This window comes from Myotis nattereri, assembly GCF_964212035.1.
Source record: "Myotis nattereri genome assembly, chromosome: 2".
In the NCBI taxonomy this organism is placed as follows: domain Eukaryota; kingdom Metazoa; phylum Chordata; class Mammalia; order Chiroptera; family Vespertilionidae; genus Myotis; species Myotis nattereri.
This window is the reverse complement of record NC_138076.1, coordinates 9956323-9970694: the sequence shown is the minus strand read 5'-3', so window position 1 is coordinate 9970694 and position 14372 is coordinate 9956323. Positions and strand designations below refer to the sequence as shown.

At 44.1% G+C, this 14372-nt stretch overlaps 1 protein-coding gene across 1 annotated transcript in view; it reads left to right on the top strand.

Annotated features, from left to right (window-relative positions):
* Nucleotides 1-14372, top strand: part of FAT1 (FAT atypical cadherin 1) — a gene marked incomplete at its 5' end in the record, with an annotated part of 97528 nt that overhangs the window by 33011 nt on the left and 50145 nt on the right. The window contains one exon of the mRNA XM_081083140.1: nt 5743-6057. Coding sequence (XP_080939266.1) covers nt 5743-6057 — 315 coding nt within the window. The remainder of the gene's footprint in view (nt 1-5742; nt 6058-14372) is intronic.

The following is a 14372-nucleotide window of genomic DNA, read 5'->3' as shown; positions in this document are numbered from 1 at the left end:
TGACATCTGGTGGTGGCTTTGGAACCCCAGAGAGTATGTTTGGAATGATAAACATTTTTACTTAACAGTTCCAAATTTCAGCTTCTTTCCATTGTTTCATCTTATTTAACAACTTTTCCTGAGAATGTCTTCATTGTGTTCTTGAGTTTGGAAAGCTAGGTATTTACCTCTGTGATGTTTCCTTAAAGCAAATACAAGATTCTTTATACCATGGCTGGGGAGTGCATCTAGCAAGCTTGTGTGGACTTGTCTTCTGTGCTCAGAACATACAACATAACACTACATAGAGACTGCAGAGTTTGTATATGGTGTATATAAGTGACGAATAAGATGCAGTATTATTCTGCGTATGTGTTGAAGAGAAATATGCTTAAAGTTTTTGTTGGTTCCTTAGAGAATTGTTTCAGGAAAAGTGAATGTATAACCCAGGGTGCAAAGAAGTAGTTACTGCAAGTTGGATGGTAGGTGAGCCTGGATTGAGTGAAGCAGGAGTGAGGTGAAGTTTTGAGAATGAGCCCTGTGGGTTGATGGATTAGCTTTCAGTGATGGCTAGGAGTGCAGTTGTTGTTGTTTTCCTATATTAAAGGTACTGATTAGAAGTCTTCACAATACAATTTTGAAAAATTGTTTACCTTTTATGAGTTCAGGTAACTGCCGAAGTTCCAGGAGAAATCCGTCCATAGATGCTAGTTGGGTTTAGGAAGGGCTGGGAGCAGGGGTGTAGGAATAAAGACTTGAAGTGACCGAAAGAATAAACACCGCCTCTGGCGAGTCATCTGGACAGTTGGTTTGCTGGTTGTCTCAGAGCCCGGATCCCTGTGAAGGATGACTAGGATTCCGATAAGCCCCTGATTTAGGAGGTGCCTGGCTCTGGAATCTGAAATCTGTGTTGAGCTTCCTGAAGTTGAGTGAATCATTTCAACCTCCTTTCAAAACGAGAGAGTTGCACTGAGGGTTTCCAAGGGGTTGCCAGTCTACAAGTCTTGACTTTGAGATGCTAAGGCGAGGGCTACGGGTCTTTCTTCGCAGGTTATCTAGATGGTGTCCTGCCTTGCCAGCACTTGTCTGCTCCTGGATTCCAGAGGGGAGCTCAGTGGAGGGCTGCCTCTGTGCCTGGGGGTCGTGGAGGATGTATCTTGTGACTGAACAAAATGATTGAAAAGCAGAACACAGTGTCCTTGCACATGCATGTCTTTTCCCCGCCTACTGGATGCTTTTGTCCTGGTGCCTAGAATTAGAATCTACAGTTAGAGTCATGCTTAGGCTCCAGGCCCTGAGCCTCTGCGGCGAGGCACGGTCCTTGGATCTCCTCTCCTTTCAGTGTGGGGAGGACCCTTATGTCAGCAGTTGAAACCTCCTTGTAGCTTCTCATCATGGCTGTGGCCCCCCTGCCCCCGGGGTCCCCAGCATCCTTGGTGCTGTGGGGTGTGTGACAGTGATGCTGTGGCTAATGATGACAGTTCAGCTAAGCGCAGCCATTTTCAACCGGCGTGCCGCGAGGATTTTGGAAACATGCAGTACCTGACTGTTGAGTCAGGGGCACTGACCTCTTTTCCCTTATTTATCAAATAAAAAAAAATGGCAACAGCCAGTGTGAAGGGATCAAAATAATACCTTTTTTTTTTTGTCAGATCAGAAAATATCATACATTTTTTGTGGGCTGCAGAATTTTAGTAGTTTATGTGTGCTGTGAGATAAAAAAAAAAAGTTGGAAATCACTGCCTAGCATCCTGGTGAAGAGCCTGAGTTCTAGAATCAAACTGGCTCAGATACTAGTGCTACCAAGTTACTGTTGATCTTGACTTTGCTTCTTCAACTCTAACGCTTGGGCAAGTTCATTACTTTATGTGAGCTTCTGCCTCCTTATTTTGTAAAACCGGGATGAAAATCATACAAGTTTTATGTCTGTTAAATGACTTAATGCATGTAAAGCACCTAGTGAAATCCTTGGCATACAATAAATATTTCTGTTATTAAATGACTAGAGGCCTGGTGCATGACATTTGTGCACTGGAGTGTGTGTGTGTGTGTGTGTGGGGGGGGGGAGTCCCTCAGTCTGGCCTCTGCTCTCTCGCATTCTGGGATCCCTCAGGGGATGTCCGCCTGCCGGCTTAGGCTCGCTTCCCCAGGGGTCCTTAGCGCTGCTGCAGAGGTGGGAGAGGTTCCAGCTACCAGCCACTGTGCTTGCCAGCCATGAGCCCGACTTCTGGCTGAGCGGTGCTCCCCCTGTGTGAACGCACTAACACCAGGGGGCAGCTCCTGCATTGAGTGTCTGCCCCCCTGGTGGTCAGTGCATGTCATAGCGACCGGTCATTCCGCCGTTCAGTTGATTTGCATATTAGCCTTTTAAAATATAAGATTATAAACGCAGTGAATACACTTGTATTAACATGAATTTGAGCATTTTGTTTAGACGAGACTATTCAATATGCCCACATTCCCCGTTGACCGTCAAAATTCACTTTATAGTTACCTAGAAGCTGTATTAAATAATGTTGTTCTTTTACGAGGATGCAGTAATTAGAATACAACATAACTATCTTAAAATCACCACATGATATTATAAAACATATAGTCTATGAATTAATGAAACATGAACCTCTGAGCATCTCACTATGCATATTTAATATTTAAATGGCTAATTAATGCCATCTTAGTTTTCGTCCATACTTATGTAGAGCCACTGTGCTGTCTCACATTTAACCTTCATTAATATCCAGGGATTACCCGGAATTCGGAAACTTCCCCCTAACATGTCTGGGAGGTCATGCGAAGGCCGTGGCTGCGCCCCCAGGGCCACCACAGACAGCATCGATAATTGTACAGTGCAGTCTGGACACTTGCACACCAGGCACAGAGTGGCATTTGATGGAAAATAAATAGCTGACTTGCCTGTGATTTAAGCCTCATATGATCCTTTCCTTTTCTATTTTTTCTTTTCCACCCAGACACTAGGAAAAGCTATTACTAGTATATATGAACGAACATTGAGTACACTACTTCTGAATACTGACATTTTAAAAAATGAATGAAATATGAGGTTCCACTTGGCTTTTCACATAAATTTTGCATACTACACGTGGGTCATAGGAATAGCAGGACTGACGCGGAATTTGCTGGCACTGCATTCAGGGATCCGTGGTGTCTGAATGCAGTCTGCATTTACTGTGACCCTGGGAAAGTTCCTCCTCTCTCTCTCTTTTAAAAAAAATATTTTTATTGATTTCAGAGAGGAAGGGAGAGGGAGAAGGAGATAGAAACATCAGTGATGAGAGAGACTCATTGATTGGCTGTTTCCTGCACGCCCTTTACTGGGGATTGAGCCCGAAACCTGGGCATGTGCCCTGACAGGGAATCAAACTGTGACCTCCTGGTTCATAGGTTGATGCTCAACCACTGAGCCACGCCGGCTGGGCTCTCCTCTCTTAATCCAAGTTTTGCATCCATGATTTAGAGGTAATAACACCACATATGAAAGCAGGTTGGATGTAAGGATTACATGAGATAATGCCTGTCAGACAGTTCTCCTAGTGCTTGGCATATAGTAAAGTGAATGAATGTGTTTCCATAATTATTGTTGTCATTAAATGCCTACAAATCGCAGGTCGAGGGACACAATTTACAGAAGTGGATGATAGCAGCATGGACTGCTTGAGGATTAGAACCTAGAGGGGCGAAGACAAGCACCATGTACCTGTCCTGTTCAGATTTGCTAGTAATCCTTCACCTGTCCGGTGAATGAGGCTACATTGTTAGGAAAGGCAGGACGCAAGAGAAGCTTATGTGCATTTGTGTGTTAATATGTAATCCCAGCAGAGAGAACGTTCTGGGACTCCCCGGCTGCCTTGTATCGGCTGATGGGAGTGATGGAAAGCTGAAACCAGAGAAGAGGATTTTCTCCTGTTTACTAAGGGCACGCTTCTCTCAAGCTAACGCATGCTATTTCGCCTGGCCGCAGTGGCTCAGCGGGCCAATCCCTAGCCGGGGGCGTGCAGGAAGCAGCCTGTCAATGGTTCTCTCTCATCGTTGATGTTTCTGTCTCTCCCTCTCCCGTCCTCTCTGAGATCAATAAAAATATTTAAAAACAAGACACACATACTATTTTACTAATTTCGGGGGTAGAGTGCATAGACTATGTTTGGACCAGAGGAAAAGGAAAACATGCTTGAGTTTATCTGACAGTTGTCTCTGCTGCATGGGGAGGCCAGGTACCTGGATTTGATTGAAGAGTTCCGAGGCTCTAGTCCTTATTTCTGTGAGTGTCATTCTCGATCCATTTATAAATTTAAGTCCATGCATATTTGAAGTAGTCAGTAGGGGGAAAATCTCATTTATTTTGTTAGATAATATCTAACACTACCAAACAGGTTACAACTTACAAATAGCAAAGCTACCAAATATTGAAATGTGAAATAGATGATCATAAAATGAATGTTTATTGCTATTCAGAAGCATTATAATTATTATCGCTTCATTAATTCTTAGCAAACCTTCAAAACAGAATTGCGTTAAATGGGAAATTTCATGACTCAAGTGTTGTGGAGTTTCCAAAATCCAACCTGGACCATGGTGTCGAACCCTAAAAGCAGAACTCGTTTGGAATGGTTAGTGCACGTGAAAAAATGCAGTGATGTATTTTTGGCAAGCCAGAGGACATGATTACACCACGGGGTTAGCCTAAGAGAAATGGCTGTTTTCACTGTTCATCACCCTGAGAAGAGGTTAATCCTGGGATCAAGTGAGATTTTGACTAATTTCAGTGGTGGGGCTGAAATGATACACTAACCCTCTCCTTTGTAATTATATAGCTCCATCTTTTACTAGTCGACTTAAATGAGATATGTGTCCTAGGTTGGGTCTTAATTGAGGACTTTTCTGTACCAGTTCCAGATCTCTATTCATTTTTGTTCACTCATTTAAGGAGTAATTATTGGGCTTTGGGCAAGGTGCTGGGTATACAGATATTTGAGAACCATGTGGCCTCTGCCCTTTTGGAACTTACGGTGTAAGTGGGAGAAAGTATATTTTTAGCACACGGGTTGTCTTGCCGTAAGAAACTGAAGGTGTCATCACATAAGAGACCTAAGCAGTTCCTTCTTCTGGACTTTGAAAGGCTGTCCTCTGGTTCTTAGCCACTAGGCAGGGCGTGTCTATCAAACTAAGACATGCGGAGGAGTGTTGCTCCAGCCTCTTCCTTTTAACTGTAGCAGGGGTCACACGAGTGCAGCGTGGGGAACAGGGGTGCTAGACTGTGGGGCTCAGATCGGGGCCATGTCTCTGGTCTTGTCTCTGGTTCCTGGATAAACTCTAGAAAAGTCAACTCATCCTAACCAACCATAAATGCCATCCTTGGAAGAGCAGATGATGGGGCCATTAGATAATCTCGTAGTACATCTCATTGGGTTGTTTGGAAATGTAAATGAGATAATATTTGCAAAGTGCTTCACATAGTACCTACCACCTAATACCAATAATGACAAATACTTGAATAGCCAAGTCCCATTCTAATCCTTAGCATGTGTAGGAACTCATGTAACCAACTTGGGAAGAACGTACTGCCATTATCTCCATTTTATAGGAAAGCAAACGGGCACAGAGCTGAGCTAACTTGCTCCAGATCTCACAGCTGTGACCCATAGGCCCTCCATCAGTCAGAGCTGTCATTTAGGTTGACACTTTCTCGAAGTGGCAGTGTTGGCGATTGTTGACATGCCTCCTCATGGTCTCCTCCTTTCTCCCCAGGTGTCATAGAGACTGCAGACCGCCTGGACCGCGAGTCGACCTCCCATTACTGGCTGACAGTCTACGCCACCGATCAGGGTGTTGTGCCCCTTTCCTCATTCACAGAGGTCTACATCGAGGTGGAGGATGTCAACGACAACGCACCCCAGACTTCAGAGCCAGTTTATTCTCCAGAAATCATGGAAAATTCTCCCAAGGATGTATCCGTGGTCCACATTGAGGCCTTCGATCCAGATCCCAGCTCTAATGACAAGCTGACATACAGAATCACAAGTGGAAATCCACAAGGGTTCTTCTCCATACATCCTAAGACAGGTATGCCTTAAAACTATCGTATGAAATGTTCTTGTTTATACTTACTCTCCCAATAGGGGAACATTTTAAGAACTAATGCTCCGATTTTCTTTAGTTTTTAATAAGTTGTTTTCCTTTGGAGTTGTTCAAAACAAGTCTGTTGCCAGATGAAAATTTAATCCAAGTGTGTTTTTCCTTTGAATTTGCTTTTGTAAAGCGATTTTATGATTTTGTGCGTTAGTGGAGTTTCATTTGCAGGTTAAAAAGCAAATATTGTTTCAGTAATAGCTGCTAAATTAGTGATATCTCTTAAACTTACTGCAAACTCTACGGCTGTTAAGTATTACAGCTTTCTTAACTACTTTTTTAAAAAAAATAAGATATTTTTATTGATTTTAGGGAGGAAGGGAGGAGAGAGAGAGAGAGAGAGAGAGAGAGAGAGAGAGAGAGAAACATTAATGATGAGAGAATCATTTACTGGCTGCCTCCTGCATGCCCCCTACCCGGGCATGTGCCCTTGACCGGAATTGAACCTGAGACCCTTCAGTCCACAGGCTGACGCCCTATCCACTGAGCCAAACCAGCTGCAGTCTTGACTACTTTTTATGAAGAATATCTAGAGTTCATTTCACAATTCACAGTCGTTTTTTGGTTGTTGTTATGTTGTTTGGAGTTTTCCATTGAGCAGTAGGGATCAGGATTCAGTGTTTTCAAACTGGGAGCAGTTACTTTCGTGAACTGATACCTCAAGTTTTCTGTTTTCTCCTGTCAATGTCTGAACCCTTGCTTCTAAGCAGAAGGCATCTTGACTCCCAAATCCTCTTCCAAAATTCTAACAAACTTCTAACTGTTATTCCTTTACATTGGACAATGTATCTATTTTTTTCTTAGTCCTTGGTTTCTTTTTTCCCCCCATTATTTTGCAGAGAGAGGGGGAGGGGGTGGGGAGAGATATTCACCCTAGCTATCATTTGTGTGTAGTGGAAAGTTGGCTATTGTTTATGCACTGAAAATTTCACATGTGGAAATCTTCAGTTTCTTAATTAGAATTGAAACAGGAACCATCACATGACATTGAGAGATTATTTGTAGGAAAATAAAGGTACTTATCAAATAGATCACTTGGCCTTTGAGCCAAGATGTTTTGGTGATTCAGTACCTTCCTGTGGAATCTAATTATGAATTCTGAAGAAGGAGATTTGCTGTAATCTGCATACCTCTATCATGGTTTTGCTTTTTAGGTCTTTTCTTATTCAAGGGGAGCTGGCCTATTCAGTTACTGGGTTGTCTGGTTGATATATGTCAAGGAAATAATATACGACAATCAAAATTAAAGAGGCATTTCCAGCTTCCTTAGCAATCTTTTTTATCCCTTATTTGTACCATTTTTTATTACATAATTTCCTTTGTTGAATTTAAAAGGAAGCAATTATTTTTTACTCTATTGTAATTTTATTTAATTTTTATTTTTTCCATCACCATTTATCCCCTCTATGCTGTCTTCCACCTCCAGGCCCCCTCTCCCCCTCCCGCCCGCCCCCCCCCATCACCACCACCACACTGTTGTCCCTGACAGTGAGTTCTCTCCCCCTTTTTTTCTTTTTTGCTCAATCCCTCCACCTCCTGCCCCCAACACCACCACCCTCCCACCGCCATCAGAGCTGTCTGCCTGCTCTCTCTGAGTCTGTCTCTATTGCTTGTTAGTTCGGTTTGTTCATTAAATTCCACACATGAGTGAAATCATGTGGCACTTGTCTTTCTCTGACGGGCTTATTCCACTTAGGTGCATCCACGCTGTCACACGGGGTAAAATTGTCTTCCTGTTTACAGCAGAGTAGTCTTCCATGGTCTGACTGTCCCACAGCTTTTCACCCACTCACCTACTGATGGGCACTTGGGTTGAGGAAACAATTCTTAAGGTGGGAAAAAACCTGAATTCAATATTTGTATACTCAAATGTCTGTAGAAAGACACCTGATAGAGATCGTGTATGTGTGTGTGTATGTAATATTTTGTCTTTTAAAAGGCATGTTAAAATGTTAGTTTTAAACCTCTTGTTAGCATACACCAACTTTCACAGAAACCCTTTCTTGATAGTTAAAGGTAAACACAGGTTCAAGATGGGTGTTGCGCATCTAGGATTTGCTTTTGCTTTGAGATCGTTGGTCATGCTCTAGTGTTTGGCCAGATTCTGCTGTGCTCCTCTCATGGAGCCTTGGAGGGAGGTTTGGAGTCACAGGAAACCAGCAGTTGGTTAATGGCTGAGCCATATAAGAACCTAATTATACGGGACAGAAACGGGACCTGAGAGTTTTTCCTCTGGGAAGCATTAGGGGCAGGGCGCAGGACCCCCAGCCTATGAAAAAGGGCTGGAATTGAGAGATTACGCAAGAACAGGAAGACCTGACACAGCGTCTCTAAATGGTTAATAAGAGGCTGGTGTAAGCAGTGCAGTTCCACGCTCTTTACCGCACAAGTAGTGACCACATCCAGCCGGCTTCCTGTGAAGTCACTGAAAGAAAACGAAGAGCTGAAAAATCAGGCACTGCCAGATGTAAAAGAAGCAAGATTAGAAATGCATACAGATTCTGAGGGAGGATTTCAGAGTCAAGAAACTATTTGCCTGAAAGCAGGGGGTGGGGGTAGGTGGGGCGGGCCGGCCTTGAGAAGCAGAGACATTTAAAAGTCAAAGCCGCCAGGTAGTAATTCAAAAACTAACAAACATAACCGCCCCTTTTAAAAAACGGTTTGATGATTTAGACTTTAAGATGATTCCATTTTCCTTTATGTTGTCTTTTAGGTTAGGTTAACTTCTCTGTTGAAGAGACAGGCAAGAGAGCCATCCATGGCCTTTGAATGTCTGAGCAAATACAGGTCTGGACCTGTTGTATATTTGAGGAGAAAGGAACGTAAGGAAATTCTCTCTGTCAGAGCCTTTGTGGGGAGGGAGCCTTGAAACCGAGGTTATCTCTGGGGCCTCTGAAGTAAAGATAGCGCTGCTCTCCTGTTATGTCTTGTGCAAATGGGATTAATGTGGCATTGCCTCTCCCTTTTACATCCCTCTGTCCTGACAACACTTGGGAAGAGATGTTTGCAGAGACCTCTTCCTTAGCATCAGGGAGAATACCCCCGCCCTACTCCCCACCCCTCCAGCCCCAGCCCCAGCCTGCTCCCAACCCTGGGCAGGAAGCACATGCGTCCTGCTGCCGGGACAGCAGAAGAAAATTCATAAGGATTACAGAGAGGGTTTATTTTCTTATGGGTTGAGGCAAGTAACAGTGGGGAATAACTACAGTTAGTACATAGACATGTTTGTCTTGAAGTATATCATAGACTGTGTAGTTAGTAAAGAAATCTGATAGTTCTGCCAATCACCTGATGGCTTTTCAGATCAAGAAATCATCGTATTTTGCCTGGCCAGTGTGTCTCAGTGGTTGAGCGTCGACCTGTGAACCAGGAGGTCACGATTCGATTCCGGGTCAGGGCACATGCACAAGGTTATGGGCTCAATCCCCAGTGTGGGGCGTGCAGGAGGCAGCCGATCAATGATTCTCTCTCATCATTGATGTTTCTATCTCTCTCTCTCTCCCACTTCCTTTCCCTCTGAAATCTATAAAAGTATATTTTTAAAAAGAAATAACCACATTTTAACATGGGCATTGTTGCAGAGTGTAGTAAATGTAGCTTCGCACGGCCTGTCTCTGATGGCTCTATTCCCTCAACTCAGCAGAAAATTTGCACGTGATCCTCGGGGTCCAAAAGTGCAGCGCTTCAAAGAATCCTTCTTCCTCAAGACTTTCAAAGCAGACGTATTTCTAATAGGGAGGCCAGATTGGGAGAGCTGATGAAAGACAGTCTGGTCGAGAAAGTTCCCATGATTTACTGACCCAGAACACCACCTGGAGGTCCTGAGTCATGTTGTTTAATAATTACTGGCTGAGTGAGAAAATTACTGGGCTGGAAATCCAGAGGTCTGGGCCACAGCGAGGCTTTCCCTCTGGGATCCCGGGGAAACGGGCTCCCTGGCCCTTGCGTTGTGTGACCAGCGATGGTTTAGCACGCCCTGCCCGGTAAGTAAGGCCCCTGTGTGCAGAGGGCGGCGCACTCAGAACCGGGTGTGGGGAAGATGCCACAGCCTCTCTCAACGTGCATATGTTACTTTATTAACGATACAGAAGACAGTATACGTGTGCATCTCCATTGGATAAACAATGTTGACGAAGTAAGATGAGTGTTAGGAGCCTGGGGAGTGTTCGGCGGGCGAGAGGAAAGCCTACATTCATGGCCGTTGAGATCATGTGTTTATGCAGCAAGTGTAGGTGAGCTTCATCCCTGTAGGCAGCGCATTGAGATGCTTTGAAAGGTGGTCGTCGACGAGGGTGAAAGAGCAGAGAGAAACGGGGTGGGGGGGGCATCGATAGTGTGCGCAGGTCTAATACATGCCTGCGGAGGAAGTGGGGATGCGAGTCACACGGGGGGACACTTGGAGTGGTGAGTTAGTGGCCAAGAGATAGTTAAACGAGTTACACTTGATGGAAAACCTTAGCTACCAGAGTAAGGGTGGAAGAGGACTATTTATGTGATGTTTATAAGCAGTGACCTATTTTTGAGTGTCTCCATGCGATCCCTTGGAACATGATGTGTAAACATAAATGCAGTGACCTTGCTCAGTCATTTTGGAGACAAGACCTCCACAGCACCCTTCCTCCCTTCGTCATGCCACGGCACAATACTTAAAAACGAGACCAGAAAACCTTCCGAGGCTGGATTGGATCATCTGAGTTTTGGGTTCCAAATGACAAGTTTGAATGAACCTTTTTTATCTTTCAGCCAAAGTTTTGGGGCTCGATGGTGTTGCCAGGAACTGTCTTTCTACGTCTCAGATGGTTCTTATTATATTGTTTAGAAGGAGAGTGATGGGGTGTGTTTTTGTGGTGGTGTTTTTTTTTCAGGGTGTACAGCACGGGTCCTCAAACTTTTTAAACAGGGGGCCAGTTCACTGTCCCTCAGACCGTTGGAGGGCCGGACTATAGTTTAAAAAATACAACTATGAACAAATTCCTATGTACACTGCACATATCTTATTTTGAACTAAAAAAACAAAACGGGAACAAATACAATATTTGTATTTGCCTGTGGCCCGCGGGTGGTAGTTTGAGGACCCCTGGTGTACAGGCAAAAGAGGCTCGATCCGTTTCCCTTTCCTGATGCACACACAAAATTTTGTTGACACCAGAATTTTTTATAAAAATTTTTTATAACCAAATTTTGTCTGATTATGTTCAATATCAGTTAGGGTGAAATTTGCTTCTTTTAATATAAATTGTGCAGTTGCTGAGGATGGGAGACAGATAAGGTGTAGAATGTTAGATTGTCTGAACCTCCGCCACCCCGGCCCTGCTGACAAACGCGTCACGGCCCCGTTGTGGTATGTCAAGGACAGCTAAGGAGGGGAGTCCCGGACAATGGGGACCAGTGTGCTTCAGGGGTTCCATTGTCCACAAGTAGCCTCAGGAAACTGACATGACCCTCGCAAAGCGTCTTCTTAGTCCATGTTTTCCATTTGAACTTCGGAGGAGTGATGTGCAACTTATAATGGGCAGATACACTTTAGAAAAGACCAGCGTTTTATTCTCTTATCTGTATGTTTGGTATTTTCCATGCTTTAGGACGCAAAGCAAGTATTGCTTTTTATTCTTGAAAAGTTTTATTGACGTCTAATTGACATACAGTAAATGGCGCATATTGAAAGCCTACAATTTGCTAAGTTTTGGCAGAGCTATCCAACTGTGAGACCATCACCACAATGGGGCAGTGAACATGCTCACCATTCCCCGAAGTCTCCCCTTCTCTCTGTTCCTGGCCCATCGTCCTTGCTCTGGGGGTCTACCAGTTTCCCATCTCTCAGGATTCCGCCATTGTTCTTTCCCAGAAACCACAATTTCATTTATTTTGTCTTATTTTCTGTCTGTTTCATATTGGAGGGTGAATCTGAGCCCCCTGGCTAGAAGTGGAGGATCAACTATTGCTTTTTATCTGGGAAAAAAAAAAAATCCTTATTTAATTTTAGAGCTGCCACAAATATGTGTTATACTGTTAAACCCTCCCTTAATAAACAGTAGGAATCTTCTTAACGAAGATTTTTTTGTGTTTTTAAGGAATTAAAATTGAATTTCTAGATTTATTTTAAACCTAAATTTAGCAACATCCTGAGTATGTTTCTAGAGTTTGTAGTTTGTAGAAATACAGATCACTGTACAGTTTCATCTGTAAAATTGTGCCACTGTGTTGAACCTGAAGCCCAGAATCCTGACCCTCGAGTTCTGGCTGGTCCTCCCCCCCCAAAATGCCACTCCTTCTCAGTATAGTGTGCTTACCAAGACCAGGAAGTAGATGTGTGTTTGAGGGTGTGTGTGTGTGTGTGTGTGTGTGTGTGTGTGTGTGTGTAACATACTTCATAAATTATATTACTTGTTATAAATACGTAATGAATTCACATAGTACAAAATTTGAAAGGTACAAAGAAGATACCCATGAAAATTTTTGTTCCCGTTCAGTTCCCCAGACAGCTTTCTTCCTTAATATATTAGCTGTTTCATTCTCTGTATTCTTTTTTTTTTTTAATATATTTTATTGATTTTTTACAGAGAGGAAGGGAGAGAGATAGAGAGTTAGAAACATCGATGAGAGAGAAACATCGATCAGCTGCCTCCTGCACATCTCTTACTGGGGATATGCCCGCAACCCAGGTACATGCCCTTGACCAGAATCGAACCTGGGACCCTTCAGTCCGCAGGCCGACGCTCTATCCACTGAGCCAAACCGGTTTCGGCATTCTCTGTATTCTTGAGGCTCTGGTGTCTGGATTCTCCCTGTCAGAGACTGCCCCTCTCAGGGCTCGATGGTTCTTAGGAGGCAGTAAATGACTCACCTGTCACAAGAGTCATTTACTGGCTGGCCCGCTGGCCAGTCCAGACCCCATCCTTGGGGCCACCCTTTATCCAGCCAGTATCCCCTGTCCTTATCACCCCAGGGCCGGACCAGACAAGTAGGGCAACAACCCCTGAGCTCCAGGCCCACGGAGATCCTCAAACTGGCCGGTGCTGCGGAAACCACAAGAAAGGCTCCTGCCCGCCTTGGTGCAGCCTCCTGTGGCCCTGGCGGTATGGGCAGGCGTGCCCGGTGGTATTGCCTTGCATGTCCCTCTTCTTGAGGATTGTGGGTAGCCAAGTGTCTTTTCAGTGACAGTTGCTGCCTGACCTGTTGGCCTCACCATCCCTGAATAATAACAAAACCTACGTTGGAAAGCCTGGGAAAGCCATAAAATGTTATCGTAGCTAATAGGCATGCTCATCTATGTTCTAGTCCAGGATCACAGTATCACTGTTTTTTTCCTCCATCAAAGTAAGTGGCATTTTATTGTGGCTGGAACAGGGGCTGAACAAAGTGCAATAGGAAACAGCTACAGCTGCAAACAACTTCCAAGGATTTCCGGTGACATTTGATAGCCGCAGCGGAAGGAAACGGGGGGCCGGTCGCTCACAATGGCAGGAATTCATTTAAAAAGAATAAGGGTACCTATTTGCAGTCTTTTCCCGAAGATATGCAAATATTATAAGGAAGGATCAATAGGTTTGTCTTACCTAACCTGCTCATTTTTAATTTTTTAGTGAAGTATGTTATCCTAAAAGCCTGAAAGAAGTCAGATTTTATTCAGTGCCTTTTCTCTACACATGTGACATGATGACATGCTTTTCTTTTAAAATCTGCTGATGTTGAACCCTTAGGATTCAAGTGGTATTCCATTTTTTAAAACATGTTGCTGAGTATCACTTGCTAAAATTATTTTAAAGACCAGTATTTTAAGATTTTCGCGTTTAAGGGCCTGTGTGCAGCTCCCCTTTTCTTGTCAACATGGGGTTACCCTTGAAAGTGGGCTGAGCTGCTTCCCCTCTCTCTCTCTCTGCTGTAGCTGACATTTATAGGAATGATGAAGGCAACTTCCAATAAAGCACATTTGGCTTCTGATCTTATGTTTGTCCTGGTTTTCATGCCACCAGTTTCCAACAAGATACAGCTACTCAGATAGAATTTAAGCCAGAAGAGAAGCCTGGAGATTTCTGGGTGTAAATTCCCGCTCAGCCACTACCTGTGTGGCGTGATCTGTTTGATCAGCGCTTTCTCTGGGCCTCGGAAAGTTTGAACTCCGTGAGCCCTGAGCTCCCGTACAGACTGGGCCGTCTGTCAATAGAATTCCATTTTTGGCTCCGAGCCTAATCCTGCCGGCACCAGGGTGACCACAATAGCTGCTCAGATGGCCACAGCTGCCAGAGAGC